Raw genomic sequence first — 26,688 nt, 5'->3', positions numbered from 1 at the left:
TTGAGAAAGAGCCCCGTGGCGCAGAGTGGTAAGCTGCAGTACTGCAGTCCAAGCTCTGCTCACGACCTGAGTTCGATCCCAACGGAAGTCGGTTTCAGGTAGTCAGCTCAAGGTCGATTTAGCCTTCCATCCTTCCGAGGTCGGTCAAATGAGTACCCAGCTTGCTGGGGGTAAAGGGAAGATGACTGGGGAAGGCACTGGCAAACCACCCCGTAAACAAAGTCTGCCTAGTAAACGTCGGGTTGTGATGTCACCCCATGGGTCAGAAATGACCCAGTGCTTGCACAGGGGACCTTTACCTTTTACCTGTTAAGCTGCTTTGAGCTCCATAAGGAAGAAAGGAGGTAAATATATGTTTTAAATAAAGAAATAAAAATGAATGCATTATGGCAAGGGTAGGGATGACTATTCCCATATTGTCTAGGCAATTTGTGCCACACAAATATTTTCCTGTGCTGCTCTGTGGCTTTGCACAGTGTAGCCCTGTGCAAAGGCTGTAGGCTGTAGCCCTACACTGCATCAAATCACATGCAACATTTTTTAACTAATTTGCTTTGGGTTCCTTTACCCAACTCACTTTTACCTCATTCACACAGTAGCTGAAGGGAATGTAACTTTTAAAGTCTACAGGAGCCAATTTGGATTGGTACAGTAGTGTGAGGGGAGGCGGGAGCTCCTGCCTCTCCCCCCTCCCTCATTAGTGTTGCCATTTCCAAGATGGGAGCAGGGGAACGCCCACCTCCACCCCTTCCGTTGCCCACTGTCACTCCAATGAGAAGCAGGGGGTGAATGTGAGGGCTGGAACTGCATCCTATAAGGTCATGACATCATTTCCAGCCACATAACCAGAACTGATGTCAGCGTGTCGCTGGACACTCTAGCATTCACCTGAAACTCTATGGGTTTACCATAGAGTTTTAATTGAATCATACCGCATCTGGCAATATGGGGAGATCATTTCCAGTTATGCCATCATGAAATGACATGATGACATCCCGGGATGCTGGTCCATGAGTCTCTGCCCCCCCCCCATGTCTCCCAGGGGTTGCCCACTGAGGGATAGCAACCCACCCCACACAGTCAAACCTTTCCCCTGAGATGAAAGCATCCTCCTTGGTTAGGGATTCCAGCTCCAGGTTTTGAAATGCCTGGAGATTTTTGGGGCAAAGCCTGAGGGCAGGGTTTGGAGAGGGGAGGGGCTTCAATGCCATAGAGTCCAATTGCCAAAGCGGCCTTTTTCTCCAGAGGAACTGATCTCTATTGGCTAGAGATCCGTTGTAATAGCGAGAGATCTCCAGCCACCATCTCCAAGTTGGCAACCCTATTCACGGTAGAGAAAAACATACTGTTGTGACTACAAATGGCCAAAGGGAGAAAATTACTTTATAAAGATGTGAGCTGTTTTTTGTTTTGTTTTTTAATGTAAAGAAAATATTTTAAAAAGAGAAGTCTTCTTGGTAGGAAAGAGTACTCACTGGCTGAGGGGCTGGTGTTGCCTGAGGGGCCTAAAAGAAAAAGCAGAGATTGTTTGTATCTCCGGGTTACAGGGTAAAGGCAAATTTCTTAGTAGGAAGAACTATGTACTACCTGAGATTCTTCTGATTCCCGTGAAGAAGGCTACATAGAAGAAGAAGACGACAAAGGAGTTACTTTACTTCAAGATAAAATGTTGCATACCCACTTGGGAGGGAGGATACCTTACCTTCTGAGGTTCACTTTCTGGTTCTCTCTGAGCAGAATAAAGAAAAATAAGTGGCTATTTGCATTTTGAGGGTAATACAGTAAATGCAAAACTCTTGGAAAGAAGGTTTACATACTACCTGAGGTTGATTTTCTGGTGAAGAAGGCTAAAAGACAAAAAACAAATGAGCAAGGAATTACTTTACTTCAAGACCAAGGATGTAAGTTTTCTTGGAAGGAAGGAATACTGATCTGCTGAGATTCACTTCCTGGTCCTGTCTGAGGAGGCTAAAAGGAGAAAAAGCAAAAGATACTTGAGTGGTATGGGTAGGGTTGCCAACCTCCAGGTCGTTGCTGGCGGTCTCCCACTATTACAACTGATCTCCAGGTGATAGAAATCAGTTCCCCTGGAGAAAATGGCCACTTTGGCAATTGGACTCCAAACCCTGCCTTCCTCAGGCTCTACCCCCAAAATCTCCAGGTATTTCCCAATCCAGACCTGGCAACCCTATGTAAGGGTACTATGGAAAGGCAAATCTCTTGCTAGATAGGAATATGTATTCCGCAAGGTTCATTTTCTGGTTGATATGGAGAAGGCTAAAAGAAGGCCCTGACCTGGATAGCCCCAGGCTAGCCTGATCTCGTCTGTTCTCAGAAGCTAAACAGGCTCAGCCCTGGTTAGTATTTGGATGGACAATCTCCAAGACCTCCAGGGTCGTGACATGGAGGCAGGCAATGGCAGACCACGTCTGAATGTCTCTTGCCTTGAAAACCCTACAGGTTCGCTGTGACTTGATGGCATAAAAAGAGAGAGGGAGAGAAACTGAGGAATTCAAAATGGAAGTTGCAAATCCTCTTGGAAGAAAAGAATACTTACCCTTGTAGGCTCATTTTCTGGTCTGGCTTGAGGAGGCTAAAAAGGGGAAGGAAGGAAGGAAGGAGGGGAAGAAAACAGGAATTACTCCTGCATTGAAAAGGTTCAAGAAATGATTCAGTTTTCATAGGAAACAATACTAACCTCCTGAGTTTCATATTTACGTTCTTCTGGAGGAGGCTGAAAGAAGGGGGGAAAGGCAGTAATTTGAATTTTGACCCAATAACGGTGTACTTAATAGAGGCAGATGTGGGTGTTATACCAGAACTCATAATGTAGGAAGCTGCCATCTTGGTAGTCATAAAGGGGACTAAAGGAAAAGGCAGGTGATAACCATCCATCTAACCGTCTACTTGCAAGGGAGGAGTGCAACTCCCGCCAGGTTCTATTGCATCCTCAGCTCTCTAAAAGGACAAAAATGGGATTAACCTGGAGCTTAACACCACTGATAAGAAATTACCTTTTCCCCAGCAATAGTGTATACTCACCACCCTGCCCTGGGTAGTCCAGGCTACCCCTATCTCAGGAGCTAAGCAGGGTTGACCCCGGTTAGTATTTGGATGGGATGGGAGACCACAAAGGAAGTCTGGGATAGCGACTCAGAGGCAGGCAATGGCAGACCACCTCTGAACATCTCTTGCCTTGTGTAACGCTTTTCGTCGGCTGTTATGCCACCAATTACCTCCCCCTTTGCTTCCCAACTGTTTCCTGCTTCTGCTAGCCTCAGAGTAGACAGAGAGACCAGAGTCATGCTCCTTTAGATCCCATTTGTCCAAAGGAAAGCCCAACTTGGAAACTGGTGTTCATCGAAAGAGAAATACGGCACGATCAACCAAATAAAACAGCGTCATACTCACCTGGCTATTGTAGCCCTGACCATCATAGCTCGAACCACTAGAAGCAGAATTTCTGTAACCTGGGCCAACCTACAGAATTTTTAAAAAAAGTTATTGATCCTCCATTTCCTCATATATAATTTGCATCATTCCAGATGCGTAACCATTTTAGCATGTCACCGAAAAAAATTGAAAAAAATTGAAAACCTTGAAGACATATGGAATTATTATGATGTAACCTGTCTTGGATAAAAGCCCACTTCGTTCCAGTTTGAAAAAAAATTGTCAGTGGAGCCTGAGGAGGGCGGGTTTTGGGGGGCAAGAGGTCTTCATATGGTGATCAGCGAAATATGGAAAGATCAAGCAAATAAAAGTGTCGTGCGCACCTGGCCACTATTCTCCTGACGATCATCGCCTGGACCCCGGGAAACAGAGGCATTAGAACCTTGGCTAGGCTATGGGGTTAAAAGAAAACAGTTATTGGTCCCCTTTGCTTCCTCAGATATACTTTTCAGCATTCCAGATGGCTAACCAAGTTCTCATGTCACAGCAAAAATAGCACTCTTGTAGCTCCTTAAAAACTCCTGGAATTATTATAATATAACCTTCCTTGGCACACAGATAACACATCACAGAGAAGACCTGTCCTAACATTTACAAAACACATTTCTCATCATCACGAGCAGTATGTTAGTTTTCCAATACAGCCCAATCCTACACAGAATCATAGAGTTGGCAGTAGGGTTGCCAACCTCCAGGTACTAGCTGGCGATCTCCTGGGATTACAACTGATCTCCAGATAGAGATCAGTTCACCTAGACAAAATGGCCATTTAGGAAGGTGGATTCTATGGCACTCCACTCCACTGAAGTCCCTTCCCTCCCCAAAACCTACCCTCCTCAGGTTCCAGCCTGAAAATCTCCAGGTATTTCCCAACCTGGAGCTGGGAACCCTAGTTGGAAGGGACCAGCAGGGTCATCTAGTCCAACTCCCTAATGAAGGAAGGAAGTCCTAATGACTGCAGTACAATTTACTGACTAGTAAGAAATGTGGCGCAGAGTGGTAAGCTGCAGTACTGCAGTCCAAACTCTGCTCACGACCTGAGTTCGATCCCAACGGAAGTTGGTTTCAGGCAGCCGGCTCCAGGTTGACTCAGCCTTCCATCCTTCCGAGGTTGGTAAAATGAGTACCCAGCTTGCTGGGGGTAAAGGGAAGATGACTGGGGAAGGCACTGGCAAACCACCCCATAAAAACAAAGTCTGCCTAGCAAACGTCGGGATGTGACGTCACCCCATGGGTCAGGAATGACCCGGTGCTTGCACAGGGGACCTTTACCTTTTAAGAAATGTTACCATTGCAGCCTCAGTCAAGTTATATTTCTTTCAAAATGTCTCAGGAGATTTGCATAGCACATGACCCTCAATCGATAAAAGCAAGCCAAGGGGGCGGTTTTTGACTTTGTGGGATTCCCCACATTAAAGCCAGGGAGCAGCTGGACTCAGCCCCATAATTTAAATGAGGCGCAACGCTTATAGGGCAACCCTTCGTGGGTCCAGCCAGTGGGGAGGCAGTTTCTGAGCAGATAGATTCTAAGTGTGCCTCCCCCCGCCCCCAGCCAGGCTTTTGCTGCTGGCTGCTGATGCGCCCAACTCTCTCTTTAGACATTACAGTCGCCTTTTGTGGCGCAGCAGGAATCCTTGGGGCTTCCCTGGATTGGCAATGGGGGAGCCCTTGTTCCCCTGCTTCCTAACGTCATAGTGGTGGCTGGTTAAATAAGCCTAGTCAGTTGACTGTTAAGGCCATCACTAGTTTGGTCAAGGAAGCTCCAAGTTGGGAAATACCTGGAGATTTTTGGAGCGGAGCCTGAGGAGGGCGGGGTTTAAAGAGGGTAGGGACTCCAATGCTACAGAGTCCAATTGACAAAGCGGCCATTTTCCCCAGGGGAACTGATCTCTGTCGCCTGGAGATCAGTTGTAATAGTGGGAGATCTCCAGCCACCACCTGGCAACCAATTTTGAAACTCAATAAGGCATAGGGTTCCAGAGTTCAAATGAAAATAATGTGCTCAACTGAATGATTTCCCTTAAAGCGTTTCCTTGGATCTTGCCCACTTCCCTTGCAGAGGTGGGGAGGTGGCTCCATGATAGAGCACTTGGTGCACATTCAGAATGTCCCCAGTTTAATCCCCAGCCTCCCCAGTTAGATAAGGGTCAGGTTGTTTGCAAGACCTCCCGCTGAGACCCTGGAGAACCCCTGCAGGCAATGCTGACCTTGACAGACCAAGGGTCTGGCTCACGATAAGGCAGTTTCATGTGGAGAAGCCAATATCATTATATTTTCAATGTGCCCCCGTGGTTTGGCCAGTCTAATATGGCTTAAGATCATGAGCACTAGCCACAGTTTTGGCCTACGATCCTTAGCAACATGCAGATAGCAAGTCTAGTAGGCATTAAAAAAGGAGTGTCTATCTTGGATCCATCCAAAGGGGGCTACAGCACAATCAGTCAAACCAAATGTCTCGTACTCACCTGACCACCGTAGCCCTGCCCATTGGAGCCAGAACTGCCAGTATCACCACTGGAGGCAGAACCAGAACCACCGCCGTAGACTTGGTCACCCTATTGAATTGATTTTAAAAAAGAACCTTCACTGATCCTGTTTGTTTCTTCAAATATAAATTTAAACATTCCAAAAAGCTATGTTACAGCAAAACCCAAAAAATTCACTTGGTGTCATTTTAATCATTCATAGGTTTATCATGACGTTAACTTTCAGGGATGAGAGCCTGCTTCATACTGGATTTGATGAAAAATCCAGTATGAGACTTATACAGAAACTTCATTCGGATTGACAGCCCATTCCTGAGCCTGAAGGCTCCTTAGGAAGCCAGGAAGGGGCTGCATCAGCATTCGGGGGCCCTGCGCTGCCCATGGTGGCATGGGTGCCGGTGGGGGGCGGGGGCGGACACCATCCTCCCAGTACTGCCACAGCCCAGGGACACCGGCACAGCCTCACGCCAGCGTCTGGATGGCGCACTTCCATGCGCTGTCCTCCCAGCGGCATTCCTGGGGCATTCCCACGCCAGGCCAGGGGAGGAGCCACATTTAGGTGGCCTCCTAAGCCCTTTTGGCCCTGGAACGCCCCCTTTCCCTGAGATACACCAGATATGGAGCGGTTGCACGGGTTTTCCAAGGAAGGGGAAGGTTTCGCCAGTGCTGCATCCAGTCACTGGTGCAGCCCTCCCCCTCAGGAATGGGCTGCTCATTTGGCCTCAGCCATAGCCAGATTTAAGAAGAGACATCAGTGCCCCAATCTTTCGCCCAGAAGTCTGCCATATCACTGGCTGGGGGCAGCTTCAGGGTGAATATTTTTTGTAAGGCATTAGGAAAGGGGTGAAAGCCAGGCTGAGAGTGCAGAAAAAAACACTCTGTTTGCTCCTCAAGGCCCATGGATTAATTCTCGCCTCCACACGTGCACTTTTCATGTTAGAGGTTTAAGGTTTCAATCCTAAGAATACTTTCCTGGGACTAAGCCCCACTGATTAGAGCACAATAGGATCCTGGGTAAAAGTCTTCTCTTCATACTCTGGAGATATTTGTAGAGATTATATTCTCAGAACATGTTCTGACACTCAATGGAACTTTTTTTTTTCTTAAGCATATCTGCAAAATGAGCTGTGATTGCAAATACAGAAACCCTTCTGCGTACATTCCTGGTTCCTGTCTCGATGGATTCCAGCAGGGCTTTAATCCACCCCACCCACCTTCAATCAGGTCAGATCTGCATTTCAGACAGAACAGTCTCTTCACCTAGGGTTGCCAACCTCCAGGAAGTTGTAACAAGCACACAAGCCACAAAATTCTGTGATTCAAAGCTGAGTATATTCAAGGTTATGCTGCTAAAGTAACATGTGTAACTTAAACATGCATAATTGCATCAATATGTATGCACCAAGCAGTACACAAATTCTCTACAACAATATAACAAGACAGGAAAACAGTATCCAAAAGCCAAGCTGGAAAGCTTCCAAGAGCGGGGTTGAAAAAAAGTCCTGCAATAGCAATGAGGAGCATGCGCACTGTAAGTGGCGAAAGGATGAGGCAGGTCGCGATCCTGCATCTTGGCTGGAGGCTTGATAAGTATAGTTATACACAGCAATTCTTGTGCAGACAAAAGCAGAGAAATAGTGAAAATCGTCCTTACACCCCACAACTGGCTGGGTGTCGAAGGCTGCAATGAGGCCTATATCAAAGTTACCCTGTACTGGATTTGGAAAAAAAAAAAAAAAGTTCCCTTTCCTTCTGTTGTCTATTCATAAAGAGCCTCTCTTGGTTTCCCAGGCTTTGGGCGGAGGATCTTAACTGCGCACAGTGAGAATGAGGTTGTCTTGAAATGTCCATGGCCTGAGAATGGAGGTGTTCATCCTGGATCCCTCAAAAAGGGGATATGGCACAATCAGTCAAACCAACTGTCTCAAACTTACCTGGCCACCATAACCCTGAGCGTTGTAGCCAGAAGTCCTAGAACCAGAACCATTTCCATAGCCTTGGTCACCCTATAGAATTGATTGGGGGAATAAAAACACTTCATTAGTCCTGCTTGCTGCTTCAAATATAGTTTTCAATATTCCAGAAGGAATACTATGTTACAGCAAAACCAAAAAAGGCATCCTACAGCACTTTAAACATTCATAGATTTGTTATGATATAACCTTTCAGGGAAAAGAGGCAGCTTCATACTGGATTTGAAAAACAAATCCCCCTGAAACACATACCATCAGCTGTCTTAGAAGGGAAATGTAAGAAGATCCCTAAATCAGAGAGGTTATGTCCGTGTGAGACAGGGGACATTGAAACCATCGAACACACACTGATACGTTGCCCATTCTACCACGAAGTCAGATCAAAGCTTATTTCCCCCCTACGTGGTAAATTCCCTGACGAGTCAGTTGAGCTTTTGGCAAAGAAGCTCCTATTAGGAGAAGACCCTCAGCTTACGCTCCAAACTGCCAAGTTCTGCGCTGTTGCTATTAAAATTTATTAGAGAATGATTGTTAGAATATTTTACAATTTTATCAATTTTAATGTGATAATTTTAACCAGGGGTTGCTTTTATTGACCTTACACCTTTATATGTATGGGCAGTCTGTGATTCTACGGTACAAAACTATTGTGTTTGGAAATTTTGATGTGTTGGCATGTGATTGGTCAGTTGACAGTATTAATAAACTTTACTTGAAACACATACAGAATCTTCATTTGGATATTTGTTTGAGCTCTGCACAGCCAGATTAAAGGAAGGATATCAGTGTCCCTATTTCCCCCTAAAAATCCCCTGGTTTTGGGGTGTGGATCTTAGCAACACACAGCTAGAAGCAGGCTGTCTGGAAATCAATGGCATTGGAATTGAGATCTTCATTTGCTATTCATCAAAAGGGAAATAGGGCATGATCAGTTATATAAATACTGTCCTACTCACTTGGCCACTTGAGCCCTGACCATTGTAGCCAGAAGTATCAGAACCACTACTGTAGCCAGAACCACCACCATAGCCTTGGTCACCCTATATAACAGTGGTTCCCAAAGTGGGCAGCATCACCCCCTGGGGGGCAGTGGGATTACCTAGGGGAGCACTAAGAGGCAAGGGGGCAGCAGCAGGGCTGCTAGAGGTGGGCCCCTTCAACTGTGTTGTGGGGTAAAGCAGGGGGCGCTGGGATTGAGTTTGTGAAGCCAAGGGGGCAGTGGCCCAAAAAGTTTGGGAACCACTGCTATATAATAATAATTAAGAAAACACAAACATCATAGATCCCCCATTCTGTAGATATAAGGCTTCAATCCTGAGAACACTTTCATGAGAATAAGCCCCATCAATACTGCTGACTCTGAGTAAACTATAAGAATAATAATTTTGGAAATTATATTTTAAAATATTATAATTGACGCTCACAATAATTAATCTACTGTAAATGATCCTTTTTTCCTCCCCCCCCCCACCATTTCTTCTCTTTTCAGGTTTTAAAGCTTAGGTCAGAAATGTTGTATTCTGAATTTTGAATAATTTTACTTCATGGTGTATATTTTAATCATTGGTAACACTGAGGAAGGCCTTGGGGATGAAACACATTTGGCTCAAATTGAATTTTTTACTCTTTGTCATGCATTAAAGCTTTGTTAATTTAACATATGTAACCCAATAGTATTTTTTTCTTTCCATAGGCCTTTTGTTAACCTTCTTCGTAACCTGGTTTTTCTGGGATGAAGTTTTCTTTCTTCCCCTTCTTGTTTTGGTTCCGCATTTACCCTACATCAAAGTTAGACTAAACCGAATTTGATAAAAATTCATTCCTGCTGTTCAGCTCCTTCCTTCTATTGCCTGCTCTCAAGGAGTCTCTCTTGGTTTCCCTGGCTTTGGACTGTGCATCTTAACCACGCACAGTTAGAAGCAGACAGTCTTGAAATCAATGGCACTGGAATTGAGGTCTTCATCCAGTGTTCATCGAAAGGGGGATATGGCCCAATCAGCTAAATAAATACCGTAATACTCACTTGGCCTCCAGAGCCCTTATGATCATAGCCTGAACCACTAGGACCAAAACCATTAGGACCTTGGCCAGCCTACGGAATTAAAATAGAAGAGTTATTGATCCGCTTTTTTCAACGTCCATGTATTAGCATGTGACAGCAAACATTAAAACTGGTCTTGTAGCACCTTTAAGACTTATGGAATTATTATGACGAACCTTTCCTGGATTAGAGCCCAATTCATAGCAGTTGGGTTTAAAAAAATCCCCGGCATTCATACATAATGTTAATTTGGGTATTATTTATTCTATACACAACCTGAGACACATCAACACCCAAACTTTCCCCCCATTTCCTTCACCAGTCTCTCTCTCTTTCTTTCTCTCCTCCACCCATTTTCTGCCCTTTCTCAAAAGTTCTGCAGATGGCAACAAAAGAGAGTCACACCAGAGACAGCAAAAGAACAAAAAACTGTTGCAGTGGGAAAATGAATTTTAATGAAATTATGTTGCCCCTGTCCATATCACAGCATGTGAAAACCACAGGTAGCTCTTTGTGCCCCTCTTCACCCCTCCCTCCCAAAGAAAGGCACCCAAAATATCTTGAGACCTCTGAATTGTTCCCCTGGTATCCACTTTTATTTTATTTCTTCTCTCTCCTGCCTACTTCTAATAGATGCTGCCACCTGGTGACCATCTGTATAATCATCTATATATATATCTAATAGGGACGTGTGGCCCTTATCTGCGGATATCTAAATCCATGGATCAGGGCCACAGGGACTCGAAACAAATTTTCCCACAAACTCCCCCCCCCAAGGTTTACAAAAAATAAACTTCATCCTAGCAACCAATAGTTAGAAGCAGGCTGTGTTGAAATTGATGGGATTGGAACTGAGATCTTCATTTGGTGTTCATCAATAGGGTGATGTACCACCCTTGTGTAATCAGCGACATAAATACCAATATTTTCAAATACTGGATGGGGGGGGGAATAGTTCCCGGCGTGCAATTATTTCCTTCGGTCTATTCATAAATAGCCTCTCTTGGTTTCCCAGGCTTTAGACTGAGGATCTTAGCTGCACACAGTGAGAATCAGGCAGTCTTGAAATGTCTACGGCCTGAGAATGGAGGTGTTCATCTTGGATCCTTCAAAAAGGGGAGAAGAGAGGCGGCTTCTTCAGGGAAGAGAGGCGGCTTCATGCTGGATTTGGGGGGAAATCCCCTTGAAAAACATACAGACTTCATCTGGATATTTGTTTGACCTCAGCATAGCCACATTTAAGAACAGGTATCAGTGCCCCAACTTTTTCCCTCAGAAACCCCAAGGGCTTTTTCCTGTCTTTGGGATGTGGATCTTAGCAACACACAGCTAGAATCAGGCTGTCTGGAAATCAATGGCATTGGAATTGAGGTCTTCATTTGGTATTCATCAAAAGGGAAACAGGGCATGATCAGCTACATAAATACCGTCATACTCACTTGGCCACCTGAGTCCTGACCGTTGTAGGCAGAAGTACCAGAACCACCATTGTAGCCAGAACCACCACCATAGCCTTGGCCACCCTATATAGTATTTAAAAAAACAAAAACAAAAAACAAGTCATAGATTCCCCCATTCTGTAGATTTAAGGTTTCAATCCTTAGAACACTTGCATTAGAATAAGCCCCATAAACACAGTTGAATAGATCCTCCTTTTTCCCCTTCTTGAATAATCATTTGTAACACTTAGGAAGGCATTGGGGATGAATCACATTTGACTTTAATTGAATTTTTACTAATATTTATGCATTAAAGCTCTGATAATTTAACATATGTAACCCAAGAATATGTTTTTTTTTTCCCCTTAGGCCTTTTGTTAACCTTCTGCGTTACCTGGTTTTTCTGGGATGGAGTTCTTTTCTTCCCCTTTTTGTTTTGGTTCTGCATTTAAGACAGAACAATATCTTCACCCCACATCAAAGTTAGACTAAACCTAATTTGATAAAAAATCATTCCTGATGTGCAACTACTTCCTTCTCTCTTGGTTTCCCTGGCTATGGACTGTGGGTCTTAACAACACACAGTTAAAAATGGGCTGTCTTAAAATCAGTGGCACTGGAATTGAGGTCTTCATTTGGTGTTCCTCAAAAGTGGGATATGGCCCAATCAGCTAAGTAAATACCGTCATACTCACTTGGCCTCCAGAGCCCTGATGATCATAGCCTGAACCACTAGAATCAAAACCATTAGGACCTTGGCCAGCCTATGGAATTTAAAAAGAACAGTTATTGAATTTGATCCTCTGTTTCCTCGGATATAATTTTCAATATTCCAGATGGATGGCCGTGTTAGCCTGTCACAGCAAAAACAAAAACTGGTCTTGTAGCACCTTTAAGATTTATGGAATTATTATGATGTCACCTTTCCTGGATTAGAGCCCAATCCATAGTGGCTGGATTAAAAAATCCCCAGCATTCATACATAAAGTTAAATTGGGTATTATTTCTGCTATACCCAACCAGAGAGACATCAACATCCAAACTTTCCCCACATTTCCTTCACCAGTCTCTCTTTCTCTCTCTCCCTTTCTGTCTCTCTCTCTCTCTCCCCCCCCCCCCAAAAAAAATTTTCTGGCCTTTCTCAAAAGTTCTGCAGAGGACCACAAAAGGAGACAACCACACCAAAGACAGCAAAAGAACAAAAAAAGCTGAAGAGGGAACAAGAATATTAATTCAATTATGTTGCCCCTGTCCATATCACAGCCTGTGAAAGCCACAGGTAGCTCTTTGTGCCCCCTTCACCTCCTAAAGTAAGCCACCCAAAAATATCTTGAGTTCTCTGTATCCACTTTTACATTATTTCTTCTCTCTCCTGCCTACTTCTAATAGATGCTGCCAGCTGGTGGCCATCTGTTTAATCATCTATATATGAGAGCCAGCGTGGTGTGGTGGTTAAGAGTGGTGGTTTGGAGCAATGGAGTCTGATCTGGAGAACCGGGTTTGATTTTCCACTCCTCCACATGAGTGGTGGAGGCTAATCTGGCGAACTGGATTTGTTTCCCCACTCCTACACACGAAGCCAGCTGGGTGACCTTGGGCAAGTCACGCTCTCTCAGCCCCATCTACCTCCCATGGTGTCTGTTGTGGGGAGGGGAAGCGAAGGCGATTGTAAACCGGTTTGAGTCTCCCTTAAGTGGTAGAGAAAGTCGGCATATAAAAACCAACTCTTCTTCTTCTAATTGGGATGTGTGACCCCTGTCTGCGGATATCTAAAACCATGGATCAGAGCCACAGGGACTCTAAACAAATTTTCCCGTTTGCAGGTTTGCAGAAAATGAACATTATTGATTCTGTTTGCTTTTTCAAATATAATGTTAAATATTCCAGAAAATTAGGTAACTATGTAATGGCAAAACCAAAAAAAAAAGAGGAGTTTGTGACACTTTAATCATTGATAGGTTTATTATTGCACAATCTTTCTGGGAAGAGAGTCTGATTCATACTGGATTTGATTTTTTTTAATGTCCCTTTCATTTTACAGAAACTTCATGTGGATACAGGTTGATATCAGCGGAGCCAGATTTAAGGGCACATAATAGTGTCCCAATTTTTTCTCCAGAAATCCCCAGGGTTATTTCCTGGCTTTGGCGGTGGATCCCAGCAACATACCGTCAGAAGAAGGCTACCTTGAAATCAATGGCATTGGAATTGAGATCTTCATTTGATTTTCACCATAAGGGGGATATGACATAAATACCATCATACTCACTTGGCCACCTGAGCTCTGACCATTGTAGCCAGAAGTACCAGAACTCCCATTGTAGCCTTGGTCACCCTAAGCAAGAATTAAAAATAACACATCACAAAATGAGCTGTGATTGCAAATACAGAAACCCTTCTGCATACATTCCTGGTTCCTGCCTCAATAGGTTCCAGCAGGGCTTTCGTCCACACACACACACACACACACATCCCACACACACACCCAGGTCTGCATTCCAGATAGTCTCTTCTTCACCCTGTATTAAAGTTAGACTGTATTTGGGAAAAAAAAATTAGTATCTGGCCTGAAATTCTTTCCTTCTATTCATAAAGAGCCTCTCTTGGTTTTCCAGGCTTTGGGCTACGGATCTTAGGTGCACACAGAGAGCATCAGGCACTCTTGAAATGTCTATGGCCTGAGAATGGAGGTGTTCATTTTGGATCCATCAAAAAGGGATCCAGTCAAACCAACTGACCAGTCAAACCAACTGTCCCAAACTTACCCGGCCACCATAACCCTGAGCATTGTAGCCAGAAGTCCTAGAACCAGAACCATTTCCATAGCCTGGGTCACCCTATAGAATTGATTGGGAAAAGAAAACACTTCATTGATCCTGCTTGCGGATTCAAATATAATTTTAAATATCCCAGAAGGCAAAAAACCAAAAAAGGCATCCTACAGCACTTTAATCATTCATAGATTTAATATGACATAATCTTTCAGGGAAGAGAAGTGGCTTCATACTGGATTTTGGAGGGGGGAATCCCCCTGAAACACATAATCTTCATTTCGATATTTGTTTGACCTCAGCACAGCCACATTTAAGAACAGGTATCAGTGCCCCAACTTTTCCCCTCAGAAATCCCCAGGGCTTTTTCCTGGCTTTGGGGTGTGGATTTTAGCAACGCACAGCTAGAATTAGGCTGTCTGGAAATCAATGGGATTGGAATTGAGGTCTTCATTTGGTATTCGTCAAAAGGGAAACAGGGCATGATCAGCTACATAAATACCATCATACTCACTTGGCCACCTGAGTCCTGACCGTTGTAGGCAGAAGTACCAGAACCACCACTGTAGCCAGAACCACCGCCACCATAGCCTTGGCCACCCTATATAATAATTTTTTTTAAAAAAAAAAATCACCTCATAGATCCCTCATTCTGTAGATTCAAGGCTTCAATTCTGAGAATACTTTCTCGGCTGAACAGGATTCTGAGTAAATTATATGATTAATAATTTTGGAAAATATATTTTTAAATATTATAAATTATGCACCAATAATTAATCTAAACGATCCTTGTTGCCTTCCCTCCTATTTCTTCTTTTTTCAGGTGTTAAAGCTTAGGTCAGAAATTTTGTATTTTGTATTTTGAATAATTTTACTTCATGTTGTGCATTTTAATCATTTGAAAAATTAAGGAAAGCCTTGGGGCTGAAACATTTGGTTTAAATTGAATTTTTAAATGTTGGTTATGTATTAAAGCTTTGTTAATTTAACATACTAACATTCTCTTCTTAGGCCTTATGTTAACCTTTTTTGTTACTTGGTTTTTCTGGGATGAAGTTCTTTTCTTCCCCTTTTTGCTCTGGTTCTGCATTTAAGACAGAACAATATCTTCACCCCACATCAAAGTTAGACTAAACCTAATTTGATAAAAATTCATTCCTGATGTGCAACTACTTCCTTCTCTCTTGATTTCCCTGCTATGAACTGTGGGTCTCAACCACACACAGTTAAAAATGGGCTGTCTTGAAATCAATGGAATGGAAATTGGGTTTTCATCTAGTGTTCATCATACTCGGCCTCTAGAGCCCTGACGATCATAGCCTGAACCACCAGAACCAAAACCATTAGGACCTTGGCCAGCCTACGGAATTTTAAAAGGACAGTAATTGATCCTTTGTTTCCTCAGATATAGTTTTCAATGTTCCTGATGGATAATCATGTCAGCAAAAATAAAAACTGGTCTTGTAGCACCTTATAGACTTATGGAATTTTTATGCTGTCACCTTTCCTGGAACAGAGCCCAATTCATAGCAGTTGGATTTAAAAAATCCCTGACATCCATGCATAATGTTCATTTGGGCATTATTTGTGCTACACACAACCAGAGAGACATCAACACCCAAACCTTCTGCCTTTTCCTTCACCAGTTACTTACTCACACACACACACACACACACACACACTCACTCTCTCTCTCTCTCTCTCTCTCTCTCTCTCTCTCTCTCTCTCTCTCTCTCTCTCTCTCTCTCTCTCTCTCTCTCTCTCTCTCTTTCTTTCTCTCTCTCTCTCTCTCTCTCTCTTCTCCCCCCATTTTCTGGCCTTGGCCATGTTTCTCAAAAAGTTCTGCAGAAGAGAACAGAAGTGAGCTACTCCAAAATACACCAAAAAAATGCAATGGGAAAAAGAATTTTAACTCAGTTATGATGCCCCTACCCTGACCTGGATGGCCCAGGCTAGCCTGATCTCGTCAGATCTCAGAAGCTAAGCAGGGTCAGCCCTGGTTAGTATTTGGATGGGAGACCACCAAGGAAGACCAGGGTTGCTGTGCAGAGGAAGGCACTGGCAAACCACCTCTGTTAGTCTCTTGCCATGAAAACCCCAAAAGGGGGTCGCCATAAGTCAGCTGTGAGTTGACGGCACTTTACACACACACACATGATGCCCCTGTCCACATCATAGAATGTGGAAGCCAGAGGTAACTCTATGTGCCCCTCTTCACCTCCCGGAGTAAGCCACCCAAAAATACCTTGAGTTGTCTGAATTATTCCCCTGGTATCTACTTTTATTTTATTTCTTCTCTCTCCTGCATACTTCTAACAGATGCTGCCACCTGGTGGCCATCTATATAATCATCTGTATATCTAATAAAAACATGTGGCCCCCATCTGCGGATATCTAAATCCGTGGATCAGGGCCACATGAACTCTAAACAAATTTTCCTGCCAATTTGCCCCACTGGGTATGCAGAAAATGATCATCATTGATTCTGTTTGTTTTCTCAGATATAATGTTAAATATTCCAGAAAGTTAGGTCACTATGTTATGGAAAAACCAAAAGAAAGGGGGGTTGTGACACTTTAATCATTAATAGGTTTATTATTGCACAACCTTTCAGGGAAAGAGCCTGATTCATAATGGATTTGATTAAAAATGTCCCTTTGATTTGTACAAAAACTTCTTTTGGATACACTTTGACATTTGTATAGCCAGATTTAAGGACAGATATCAGTGTCCCCAGTGTCCCCAGGTAATTTCCTGGTTTTGACTGTGGATCTTAGCAATGCACAGTTAGGCTGTCTTGAAAACAATAGTCTTGATACTGAGATCTTCATTTGGTGCTCAGCAAAAAGGGAAAGTGGCATAATCAGCTACATAAATACCCTCATACTTACTTGGCCACCTGAGCTCTGATCATTGTAGCCAGAAGCACCTGAACCAGAACCACCATTGTAGCCAGCACCACCACCATAGCCTTGGCCACCCTAAACAGGAATTAATTTTTAAAAACAATTTTATAATGACTAGCACAATAATTGATCTAAATGATCCTTTTTTCATCCTCCACCCCCTAAATTTCTTCTTTTTTCGGGTTATAAGGCTCAGCTCAGAAATGTTGTATTTTAAATAATTTTACTTTATGGTGTATATCTGTACCACTGAGAAAGGACATATGGCAGAAACACATTTGCTTTTAATTGATATTTAACTATTTGCTATGCACTATAGCCTTGTTAATCTAATATCTGGAACCCATTAGTATTTCTTATGCCTTTTGTCAACCTTCTTGGTTACCTGGTTTTTCTGGGTTGAAATCAATGGCATTGGAATTGTGGTCTTCATCTAGTGTTCATCAAAAGTGGGATGTGCCCCAATCAGCTAAATAAATACTGTCATACTCACTTGGCCTCCAGAGCCCTGACGATCATTGCTTGAACCACTAGAACCAAAACCATTAGGACCTTGGCCAGCCTACGGAATGAAAAAAGAACAGTTACTGATCCTGTTTCCTCAGATATAGGTTTCAACATTCCAGATGGATAATCGTGTTAGCATGTCACAGCAAAAATAAAAACGGGTCTTGTAGCACCTTGAAGCCATATGAAATTATCATGATGTCACCTTTCCTGGATTAGAGCCCAATTCGTAGTGGTTGGATTAAAAAAATGAACGATCATTTGGGTATTATCTGTGCTATACACAACCAGAGAGACATCAGCACCCAAACTTTTCTCACATTACTTTCACCAGTCTCTCTCTCTCTCTCTTTCTCTCCTCCCTCCATTTTCTGGCCTTTGCCATGTTTCTCAAAAGTTCTGCAGAGGACCACAAAGAAGACAACCACACAAAAGACAGCAAAAGAAGAAAGAAAAATGTTGCATTGGGGAAAAGTGGGAATTTTTAATTCAATTATGTTTCCCCTGTCAATATCACAGCACGTGAAAACCAGAGGTAACTCTTTGTGCCCCTCTAAACCACCCCAAAATATCATGAGTTCACAGTATTGTTCCCCTGGTATCCACTTTTATTTCATTTCTTCTCTCTCCTGCCTACTACTGATAGATGCTGCCACCTGGTGGCCATCTGTAGAATCATCTATACGTCTAATAGGGACATGTGGCCGCCTCAATCTGCGGATATCTAAATCCGTAGATCAGGGCCACAGGGACTCTAAACAGATTTTTCTCACAAACGTGTCCTGCCAGGCTTGCAGAAAATGAACATCAATGAATTTGGGTCCCCCCCCCCCCCCACTCAAATATAACATTAAATACTTCAGAAAACTAGGTAACTACATTACGGCAAAATGAAAAAAATGGGGGTTTGTGAGACATTAATCATTTATAGGTTTATTATTGCACAACCTTTCAGGGAAGAGAGCCTGATTCATAATGGGTTTGATAAAAAAAAAAATGTCCCTTCGATTTGTATAGAAACTTCCTTTGGATACACTTTGACATCAGCAGAGCAAGATTTAAGGGCAGATATTGGTGTCCCAATTTTTTCTCCAGAAATCTCCACGGTTATTTCCTGGCTTTGGCTGTGGATCCCAGCAATATACCGTCAGAAGAAGGCTATCTTGAAATCAATGGCATTGGAATTGAGATCTTCATTTGATGATCATCAAAAGGGGGATATAGAATGATCACCTACATAAATACCATCATACTCACCTGGCCACCAGAGCCCTGACCATTGTAGCCAGAAGCACTAGAACCAGAACCACCATTGTAACCACCACCACCACCATAGCCTTGGCCACCCTAAACAAGAATTAAAAAAAACAAAAACAATCATGCTCGTTTTGTGAAATATGGTTTTAAAAATTCAGAAAGGTTAGCCATATAACTGGGTTCTATCAACAACCCAAAAAAGGCATCTTGGGGCACTTTAATCATTCATAGATTCATTACGCCACAGCCTTTCAAAAACAAGAGCCTGCTTCATACTGGATTTGATTTTTGAAATGACCCCCTTAGACTCATAACAAATATTCATTTGCATATAGTTGAATCTCAGTAGCTGATCCAATAGTTACACATACAACATAATTTGTGCAATACTTCTGCTGAGTTATGTGAGGAGGTTAAATTCTCTCTCTCTCTCTCTCTCTCTCTCTCTCTCTCTCTCTCTTTCTTTCTTTCTTTCTTTCTTTCTTTCTTTCTTTCTTTCTTTCTTTCTTTCTTTCTTTCTTCTCTTTCTTTCTTTCTTTCTTTCTTTCTTTCTTTTCTATCAACATTTTCTGGCCTTGGCCATGTTTCTCAAAAGTTCTGCAGAAGAGAACAAAAGTGAGCTACTCCAAAACCCACAAAAAAATGCAATGGGAAAAAGAATTTTAACTCAGTTATGATGCCCCTACCCTGACCTGGATGGCCCAGGCTAGCCTGATCTCGTCAGATCTCAGAAGCTAAGCAAAGTCTGCCCTGGTTAGTATTTGGATGGGAGACCACCAAGGAAGACCAGGGTTGCTGTGCCGAGGAAGGCACTGGCAAACCACCTCTGTTAGTCTCTTGCCATGAAAACCCCAAAAGGGGGTCGCCATAAGTCAGCTGTGAGTTGACGGCACTTTACACACACACACATGATGCCCCTGTCCACATCATAGAATGTGGAAGCCAGAGGTAACTCTATGTGCCCCTCTTCACCTCCCGGAGTAAGCCACCCAAAAATACCTTGAGTTGTCTGAATTATTCCCCTGGTATCTACTTTTATTTTATTTCTTCTCTCTCCTGCATACTTCTAACAGATGCTGCCACCTGGTGGCCATCTATATAATCATCTGTATATCTAATAAAAACATGTGGCCCCCATCTGCGGATATCTAAATCCGTGGATCAGGGCCACATGAACTCTAAACAAATTTTCCTGCCAATTTGCCCCACTGGGTATGCAGAAAATGATCATCATTGATTCTGTTTGTTTTCTCAGATATAATGTTAAATATTCCAGAAAGTTAGGTCACTATGTTATGGAAAAACCAAAAGAAAGGGGGGTTGTGACACTTTAATCATTAATAGGTTTATTATTGCACAACCTTTCAGGGAAAGAGCCTGATTCATAATGGATTTGATTAAAAATGTCCCTTTGATTTGTACAAAAACTTCTTTTGGATACACTTTGACATTTGTATAGCCAGATTTAAGGACAGATATCAGTGTCCCCAGTGTCCCCAGGTAATTTCCTGGTTTTGACTGTGGATCTTAGCAATGCACAGTTAGGCTGTCTTGAAAACAATAGTCTTGATACTGAGATCTTCATTTGGTGCTCAGCAAAAAGGGAAAGTGGCATAATCAGCTACATAAATACCCTCATACTTACTTGGCCACCTGAGCTCTGATCATTGTAGCCAGAAGCACCTGAACCAGAACCACCATTGTAGCCAGCACCACCACCATAGCCTTGGCCACCCTAAACAGGAATTAATTTTTAAAAACAATTTTATAATGACTAGCACAATAATTGATCTAAATGATCCTTTTTTCATCCTCCACCCCCTAAATTTCTTCTTTTTTCGGGTTATAAGGCTCAGCTCAGAAATGTTGTATTTTAAATAATTTTACTTTATGGTGTATATCTGTACCACTGAGAAAGGACATATGGCAGAAACACATTTGCTTTTAATTGATATTTAACTATTTGCTATGCACTATAGCCTTGTTAATCTAATATCTGGAACCCATTAGTATTTCTTATGCCTTTTGTCAACCTTCTTGGTTACCTGGTTTTTCTGGGTTGAAATCAATGGCATTGGAATTGTGGTCTTCATCTAGTGTTCATCAAAAGTGGGATGTGCCCCAATCAGCTAAATAAATACTGTCATACTCACTTGGCCTCCAGAGCCCTGACGATCATTGCTTGAACCACTAGAACCAAAACCATTAGGACCTTGGCCAGCCTACGGAATGAAAAAAGAACAGTTACTGATCCTGTTTCCTCAGATATAGGTTTCAACATTCCAGATGGATAATCGTGTTAGCATGTCACAGCAAAAATAAAAACGGGTCTTGTAGCACCTTGAAGCCATATGAAATTATCATGATGTCACCTTTCCTGGATTAGACAATTCGTAGTGGTTGGATTAAAAAAATGAACGATCATTTGGGTATTATCTGTGCTATACACAACCAGAGAGACATCAGCACCCAAACTTTTCTCACATTACTTTCACCAGTCTCTCTCTCTCTCTCTTTCTCTCCTCCCTCCATTTTCTGGCCTTTGCCATGTTTCTCAAAAGTTCTGCAGAGGACCACAAAGAAGACAACCACACAAAAGACAGCAAAAGAAGAAAGAAAAATGTTGCATTGGGGAAAAGTGGGAATTTTTAATTCAATTATGTTTCCCCTGTCAATATCACAGCACGTGAAAACCAGAGGTAACTCTTTGTGCCCCTCTAAACCACCCCAAAATATCATGAGTTCACAGTATTGTTCCCCTGGTATCCACTTTTATTTCATTTCTTCTCTCTCCTGCCTACTACTGATAGATGCTGCCACCTGGTGGCCATCTGTAGAATCATCTATACGTCTAATAGGGACATGTGGCCGCCTCATCTGCGGATATCTAAATCCGTAGATCAGGGCCACAGGGACTCTAAACAGATTTTTCTCACAAACGTGTCCTGCCAGGCTTGCAGAAAATGAACATCAATGAATTTGGGTCCCCCCCCCCCCACTCAAATATAACATTAAATACTTCAGAAAACTAGGTAACTACATTACGGCAAAATGAAAAAAATGGGGGTTTGTGAGACATTAATCATTTATAGGTTTATTATTGCACAACCTTTCAGGGAAGAGAGCCTGATTCATAATGGGTTTGATAAAAAAAAAATGTCCCTTCGATTTGTATAGAAACTTCCTTTGGATACACTTTGACATCAGCAGAGCAAGATTTAAGGGCAGATATTGGTGTCCCAATTTTTTCTCCAGAAATCTCCACGGTTATTTCCTGGCTTTGGCTGTGGATCCCAGCAATATACCGTCAGAAGAAGGCTATCTTGAAATCAATGGCATTGGAATTGAGATCTTCATTTGATGATCATCAAAAGGGGGATATAGAATGATCACCTACATAAATACCATCATACTCACCTGGCCACCAGAGCCCTGACCATTGTAGCCAGAAGCACTAGAACCAGAACCACCATTGTAACCACCACCACCACCATAGCCTTGGCCACCCTAAACAAGAATTAAAAAAAACAAAAACAATCATGCTCGTTTTGTGAAATATGGTTTTAAAAATTCAGAAAGGTTAGCCATATAACTGGGTTCTATCAACAACCCAAAAAAGGCATCTTGGGGCACTTTAATCATTCATAGATTCATTACGCCACAGCCTTTCAAAAACAAGAGCCTGCTTCATACTGGATTTGATTTTTGAAATGACCCCCTTAGACTCATAACAAATATTCATTTGCATATAGTTGAATCTCAGTAGCTGATCCAATAGTTACACATACAACATAATTTGTGCAATACTTCTGCTGAGTTATGTGAGGAGGTTAAATTCTCTCTCTCTCTCTCTCTCTCTCTCTCTCTCTCTCTCTCTCTCTCTTTCTTTCTTTCTTTCTTTCTTTCTTTCTTTCTTTCTTTCTTTCTTTTCTATCAACATTTTCTGGCCTTGGCCATGTTTCTCAAAAGTTCTGCAGAAGAGAACAAAAGTGAGCTACTCCAAAACCCACAAAAAAATGCAATGGGAAAAAGAATTTTAACTCAGTTATGATGCCCCTACCCTGACCTGGATGGCCCAGGCTAGCCTGATCTCGTCAGATCTCAGAAGCTAAGCAAAGTCTGCCCTGGTTAGTATTTGGATGGGAGACCACCAAGGAAGACCAGGGTTGCTGTGCCGAGGAAGGCACTGGCAAACCACCTCTGTTAGTCTCTTGCCATGAAAACCCCAAAAGGGGGTCGCCATAAGTCAGCTGTGAGTTGACGGCACTTTACACACACACACATGATGCCCCTGTCCACATCATAGAATGTGGAAGCCAGAGGTAACTCTATGTGCCCCTCTTCACCTCCCGGAGTAAGCCACCCAAAAATACCTTGAGTTGTCTGAATTATTCCCCTGGTATCTACTTTTATTTTATTTCTTCTCTCTCCTGCATACTTCTAACAGATGCTGCCACCTGGTGGCCATCTATATAATCATCTGTATATCTAATAAAAACATGTGGCCCCCATCTGCGGATATCTAAATCCGTGGATCAGGGCCACATGAACTCTAAACAAATTTTCCTGCCAATTTGCCCCACTGGGTATGCAGAAAATGATCATCATTGATTCTGTTTGTTTTCTCAGATATAATGTTAAATATTCCAGAAAGTTAGGTCACTATGTTATGGAAAAACCAAAAGAAAGGGGGGTTGTGACACTTTAATCATTAATAGGTTTATTATTGCACAACCTTTCAGGGAAAGAGCCTGATTCATAATGGATTTGATTAAAAATGTCCCTTTGATTTGTACAAAAACTTCTTTTGGATACACTTTGACATTTGTATAGCCAGATTTAAGGACAGATATCAGTGTCCCCAGTGTCCCCAGGTAATTTCCTGGTTTTGACTGTGGATCTTAGCAATGCACAGTTAGGCTGTCTTGAAAACAATAGTCTTGATACTGAGATCTTCATTTGGTGCTCAGCAAAAAGGGAAAGTGGCATAATCAGCTACATAAATACCCTCATACTTACTTGGCCACCTGAGCTCTGATCATTGTAGCCAGAAGCACCTGAACCAGAACCACCATTGTAGCCAGCACCACCACCATAGCCTTGGCCACCCTAAACAGGAATTAATTTTTAAAAACAATTTTATAATGACTAGCACAATAATTGATCTAAATGATCCTTTTTTCATCCTCCACCCCCTAAATTTCTTCTTTTTTCGGGTTATAAGGCTCAGCTCAGAAATGTTGTATTTTAAATAATTTTACTTTATGGTGTATATCTGTACCACTGAGAAAGGACATATGGCAGAAACACATTTGCTTTTAATTGATATTTAACTATTTGCTATGCACTATAGCCTTGTTAATCTAATATCTGGAACCCATTAGTATTTCTTATGCCTTTTGTCAACCTTCTTGGTTACCTGGTTTTTCTGGGTTGAAATCAATGGCATTGGAATTGTGGTCTTCATCTAGTGTTCATCAAAAGTGGGATGTGCCCCAATCAGCTAAATAAATACTGTCATACTCACTTGGCCTCCAGAGCCCTGACGATCATTGCTTGAACCACTAGAACCAAAACCATTAGGACCTTGGCCAGCCTACGGAATGAAAAAAGAACAGTTACTGATCCTGTTTCCTCAGATATAGGTTTCAACATTCCAGATGGATAATCGTGTTAGCATGTCACAGCAAAAATAAAAACGGGTCTTGTAGCACCTTGAAGCCATATGAAATTATCATGATGTCACCTTTCCTGGATTAGAGCCCAATTCGTAGTGGTTGGATTAAAAAAATGAACGATCATTTGGGTATTATCTGTGCTATACACAACCAGAGAGACATCAGCACCCAAACTTTTCTCACATTACTTTCACCAGTCTCTCTCTCTCTCTCTTTCTCTCCTCCCTCCATTTTCTGGCCTTTGCCATGTTTCTCAAAAGTTCTGCAGAGGACCACAAAGAAGACAACCACACAAAAGACAGCAAAAGAAGAAAGAAAAATGTTGCATTGGGGAAAAGTGGGAATTTTTAATTCAATTATGTTTCCCCTGTCAATATCACAGCACGTGAAAACCAGAGGTAACTCTTTGTGCCCCTCTAAACCACCCCAAAATATCATGAGTTCACAGTATTGTTCCCCTGGTATCCACTTTTATTTCATTTCTTCTCTCTCCTGCCTACTACTGATAGATGCTGCCACCTGGTGGCCATCTGTAGAATCATCTATACGTCTAATAGGGACATGTGGCCGCCTCATCTGCGGATATCTAAATCCGTAGATCAGGGCCACAGGGACTCTAAACAGATTTTTCTCACAAACGTGTCCTGCCAGGCTTGCAGAAAATGAACATCAATGAATTTGGGTCCCCCCCCCCCACTCAAATATAACATTAAATACTTCAGAAAACTAGGTAACTACATTACGGCAAAATGAAAAAAATGGGGGTTTGTGAGACATTAATCATTTATAGGTTTATTATTGCACAACCTTTCAGGGAAGAGAGCCTGATTCATAATGGGTTTGATAAAAAAAAAATGTCCCTTCGATTTGTATAGAAACTTCCTTTGGATACACTTTGACATCAGCAGAGCAAGATTTAAGGGCAGATATTGGTGTCCCAATTTTTTCTCCAGAAATCTCCACGGTTATTTCCTGGCTTTGGCTGTGGATCCCAGCAATATACCGTCAGAAGAAGGCTATCTTGAAATCAATGGCATTGGAATTGAGATCTTCATTTGATGATCATCAAAAGGGGGATATAGAATGATCACCTACATAAATACCATCATACTCACCTGGCCACCAGAGCCCTGACCATTGTAGCCAGAAGCACTAGAACCAGAACCACCATTGTAACCACCACCACCACCATAGCCTTGGCCACCCTAAACAAGAATTAAAAAAAACAAAAACAATCATGCTCGTTTTGTGAAATATGGTTTTAAAAATTCAGAAAGGTTAGCCATATAACTGGGTTCTATCAACAACCCAAAAAAGGCATCTTGGGGCACTTTAATCATTCATAGATTCATTACGCCACAGCCTTTCAAAAACAAGAGCCTGCTTCATACTGGATTTGATTTTTGAAATGACCCCCTTAGACTCATAACAAATATTCATTTGCATATAGTTGAATCTCAGTAGCTGATCCAATAGTTACACATACAACATAATTTGTGCAATACTTCTGCTGAGTTATGTGAGGAGGTTAAATTCTCTCTCTCTCTCTCTCTCTCTCTCTCTCTCTCTCTCTCTCTCTCTCTCTCTCTTTCTTTCTTTCTTTCTTTCTTTCTTTCTTTCTTTCTTTCTTTCTTTTCTATCAACATTTTCTGGCCTTGGCCATGTTTCTCAAAAGTTCTGCAGAAGAGAACAAAAGTGAGCTACTCCAAAACCCACAAAAAAATGCAATGGGAAAAAGAATTTTAACTCAGTTATGATGCCCCTACCCTGACCTGGATGGCCCAGGCTAGCCTGATCTCGTCAGATCTCAGAAGCTAAGCAAAGTCTGCCCTGGTTAGTATTTGGATGGGAGACCACCAAGGAAGACCAGGGTTGCTGTGCCGAGGAAGGCACTGGCAAACCACCTCTGTTAGTCTCTTGCCATGAAAACCCCAAAAGGGGGTCGCCATAAGTCAGCTGTGAGTTGACGGCACTTTACACACACACACATGATGCCCCTGTCCACATCATAGAATGTGGAAGCCAGAGGTAACTCTATGTGCCCCTCTTCACCTCCCGGAGTAAGCCACCCAAAAATACCTTGAGTTGTCTGAATTATTCCCCTGGTATCTACTTTTATTTTATTTCTTCTCTCTCCTGCATACTTCTAACAGATGCTGCCACCTGGTGGCCATCTA

General features: G+C 42.4%; 1 protein-coding gene across 1 annotated transcript in view; it reads right to left on the bottom strand.

Moving 5' to 3' along the window:
- Window positions 1-26,688, bottom strand: part of LOC130474679 (uncharacterized PE-PGRS family protein PE_PGRS54-like) — a 196,971-nt gene that overhangs the window by 136,251 nt on the left and 34,032 nt on the right. The window contains exons 23-46 of the mRNA XM_056846378.1: window positions 25,627-25,716; window positions 24,361-24,429; window positions 23,853-23,942; window positions 22,251-22,340; window positions 20,987-21,055; window positions 20,479-20,568; window positions 18,834-18,923; window positions 17,563-17,631; window positions 17,055-17,144; window positions 14,678-14,764; window positions 14,158-14,229; window positions 13,662-13,727; window positions 12,088-12,156; window positions 11,393-11,476; window positions 9,936-10,004; window positions 7,874-7,945; window positions 5,919-6,008; window positions 3,777-3,845; window positions 3,412-3,480; window positions 2,699-2,734; window positions 2,558-2,593; window positions 1,821-1,847; window positions 1,703-1,729; window positions 1,588-1,617 (exon numbers count right to left, since the gene is read on the bottom strand). Coding sequence (XP_056702356.1) covers window positions 1,588-1,617; window positions 1,703-1,729; window positions 1,821-1,847; window positions 2,558-2,593; window positions 2,699-2,734; window positions 3,412-3,480; window positions 3,777-3,845; window positions 5,919-6,008; window positions 7,874-7,945; window positions 9,936-10,004; window positions 11,393-11,476; window positions 12,088-12,156; window positions 13,662-13,727; window positions 14,158-14,229; window positions 14,678-14,764; window positions 17,055-17,144; window positions 17,563-17,631; window positions 18,834-18,923; window positions 20,479-20,568; window positions 20,987-21,055; window positions 22,251-22,340; window positions 23,853-23,942; window positions 24,361-24,429; window positions 25,627-25,716 — 1,650 coding nt within the window. The remainder of the gene's footprint in view (window positions 1-1,587; window positions 1,618-1,702; window positions 1,730-1,820; window positions 1,848-2,557; window positions 2,594-2,698; window positions 2,735-3,411; window positions 3,481-3,776; window positions 3,846-5,918; window positions 6,009-7,873; window positions 7,946-9,935; window positions 10,005-11,392; window positions 11,477-12,087; window positions 12,157-13,661; window positions 13,728-14,157; window positions 14,230-14,677; window positions 14,765-17,054; window positions 17,145-17,562; window positions 17,632-18,833; window positions 18,924-20,478; window positions 20,569-20,986; window positions 21,056-22,250; window positions 22,341-23,852; window positions 23,943-24,360; window positions 24,430-25,626; window positions 25,717-26,688) is intronic.

Source organism: Euleptes europaea, chromosome 3, assembly GCF_029931775.1.
Source record: "Euleptes europaea isolate rEulEur1 chromosome 3, rEulEur1.hap1, whole genome shotgun sequence".
NCBI lineage: Eukaryota > Metazoa > Chordata > Lepidosauria > Squamata > Sphaerodactylidae > Euleptes > Euleptes europaea.
The sequence above is the reverse complement of the archived record's forward strand: the minus strand, read 5'-3'. Positions and strand labels throughout refer to the sequence as shown.